Genomic DNA, 2,133 nt, shown 5'->3' with positions numbered 1-2,133 from the left:
TGTTTTTTTTATAATCTGTAGGGTGTGTTTTATGTTGGGTTTCAGGTCTTTTTGTGTTTTTTTATTCTTTTTGTGCGTCTAACTGTCTCTCAGACTCGTGGTGTAGACGTGTCACGTGACTGTCGCTGATGATAAACAAACAGAATGAGTTTCTAAACGTGCTAATCGGACTCTCGTTGTCTCTCAGTGTCTCTGGCCTCCAGCACCGTCGGACTCGCCGGTCAGGTCGTTCACACGGAAACCACGGAGGTGACGTTGCTCGGCGACGGCATCATGGGCTTCGGCCTGCAGCTGCAGGGCGGAGTCTTCGCCACGGAAACGCTGTCGTCGCCGCCGCTCATCGCCTACATCGACCCCGACAGTCCAGCCGAGAGGTAACGCTGCTGCAAATAAACACCGTCGTCATTTATTGGTGCAACAATAAAACAAAATACAATAACACAATAAAATAGCCTTAACCCTAATAACTCAATGATTGGTTCTCTGATGTGACATCATCACTTTAATGACGTCACACAAACAAGTTTTTCATTATTATTAAGACAATAAATTTGCTGCAAATATTCCGATTTAGTTTTTATTCGAGGATTTTTACTCCATTAAAAAATGACCGTAATAGAAAAGATTCAGCTCCTTAATATTTTATCTTTTTATTTATTTTGAATGCTATTTATATTTTGTTAATTTTATTTCTTGCATTTTTTCTATATGTTTGTTTATTTTTATTTGGGGCTAAAACAAGAAAAAATTAATCAACTTTGACAGCTGATGAATTATTTGCGTCTTCGTTGCTTCTAAATTTGTGAAATCGGCTCTTTGTGTGTTTTATGTGACATTAATCTGGAGTTAATCTTTAAGTTCTGAGCTTCTCAGCTGGATCCCGTTTACACGTCAAACAGCTGTGAGATGAATAATAAAACTAATCTTGCAGCCCGACTCGTTTTATATCCGTTCTTTCTTTGTCGTCCGTGTTGGTGCAGATGTGGGATCCTGCAGATCGGCGACCGGATTCTGTCCATCAACGGCGTCCCGACCGAGGACTCGACTCTGGAGGAAACAAACCAGCTGCTCCGAGACTCGTCCATCACAGCTCAACTCACGCTGGAGATCGAGTTCGACGTCGCCGGTAAACACAGAAGAACCCGTTTAGAACCAGATTACTTCAGTTTAACAGCCAGAAACTGGTCAAACACTGAAATCCTGAATTATTTGCTTGAATTAAACTCAACAACGAGTCCATTTGTAGTTTTCCTCATTGTTGTTTGTTTTACTCGCTGACAGAGTGAATAGAAGCTTCGGGGTTTAGCTCCGGTCCCGTTTCCAGCCCGTTCGACCCAGTTTTCTTTGTGTTTTCTGAAAGTGGCAGCGAGCGGCGAGCCAACAGTCTGGAGTCTGTTCGGGCTGATCGGCTGCCAGTCTGTGTTTGGTCGTCTTTGTGAACGCAACACGCTCCGGCTGGTGTAAATAACCACCTACGCCTCGCTTTAATAGAACAACACAACATGCTGCCGCCGGTGACTCACACACACTTTGTGCGACGATCTGTAGCCGAGAGGGACGATTCGCTGTAAGAGATAGCGTCGGCGCCAAACTCAGGACGAACACATTGTTGTCAGAACGGCGCCAGAAGTAGACGGACGCCAACGTGGGAGCTGTTGTCTAAACAAAGACGCTGAAATCACTCAGAGACACTTCATCCTGCACGTTTCATTCAAGAAATCTGCAAAAAATTAGCAGTTTGCACCAGATTCTGTAAAAACAAAAACAAAAAAAAACAAACGTAACTGATTCTCCACGACTGACTCGACTGTGACCAACAGTTAAAAGTTCAGGTTGAACAGCAGGCAGCATTGGCAATATTGTGTATTTGGACAAAGTTTTAGTTATTTTAGGCAAATTTCTTTGTCATTCGTGAGAAGTTTGGAAGATTTTTAAGACGACTGTTACAGTCATGACTCAATAATCGACCCTTAACAATCCTAAACCTGCTGTCCGACAGGTTTGTAGGAAAAACCAACAGAACCCATAAAAACAGCCTTAACATAGCGACAGCCTTGGATTGTGACTCCGACATGACATTTAATGTCACCAATCAGGATGACGGCGTATTATCTGACTGAACAATCCCACAGA

The 2,133-nt window shown here is 43.1% G+C and overlaps 1 protein-coding gene across 1 annotated transcript in view; it reads left to right on the top strand.

Annotated features, from left to right (window-relative positions):
* grip1 (glutamate receptor interacting protein 1) overlaps positions 1 to 2,133 on the top strand; it is a 31,723-nt gene that overhangs the window by 16,165 nt on the left and 13,425 nt on the right. The window contains exons 12-13 of the mRNA XM_008296447.1: positions 188 to 374; positions 981 to 1,126. Of these exons, the coding sequence (XP_008294669.1) occupies positions 188 to 374; positions 981 to 1,126 (333 nt within the window). The remainder of the gene's footprint in view (positions 1 to 187; positions 375 to 980; positions 1,127 to 2,133) is intronic.

Source organism: Stegastes partitus, unplaced genomic scaffold (assembly GCF_000690725.1).
Source record: "Stegastes partitus isolate 25-593 unplaced genomic scaffold, Stegastes_partitus-1.0.2 Scaffold1129, whole genome shotgun sequence".
Lineage (NCBI taxonomy): Eukaryota > Metazoa > Chordata > Actinopteri > Pomacentridae > Stegastes > Stegastes partitus.
This window is presented reverse-complemented; position numbering and strand designations above follow the sequence as displayed.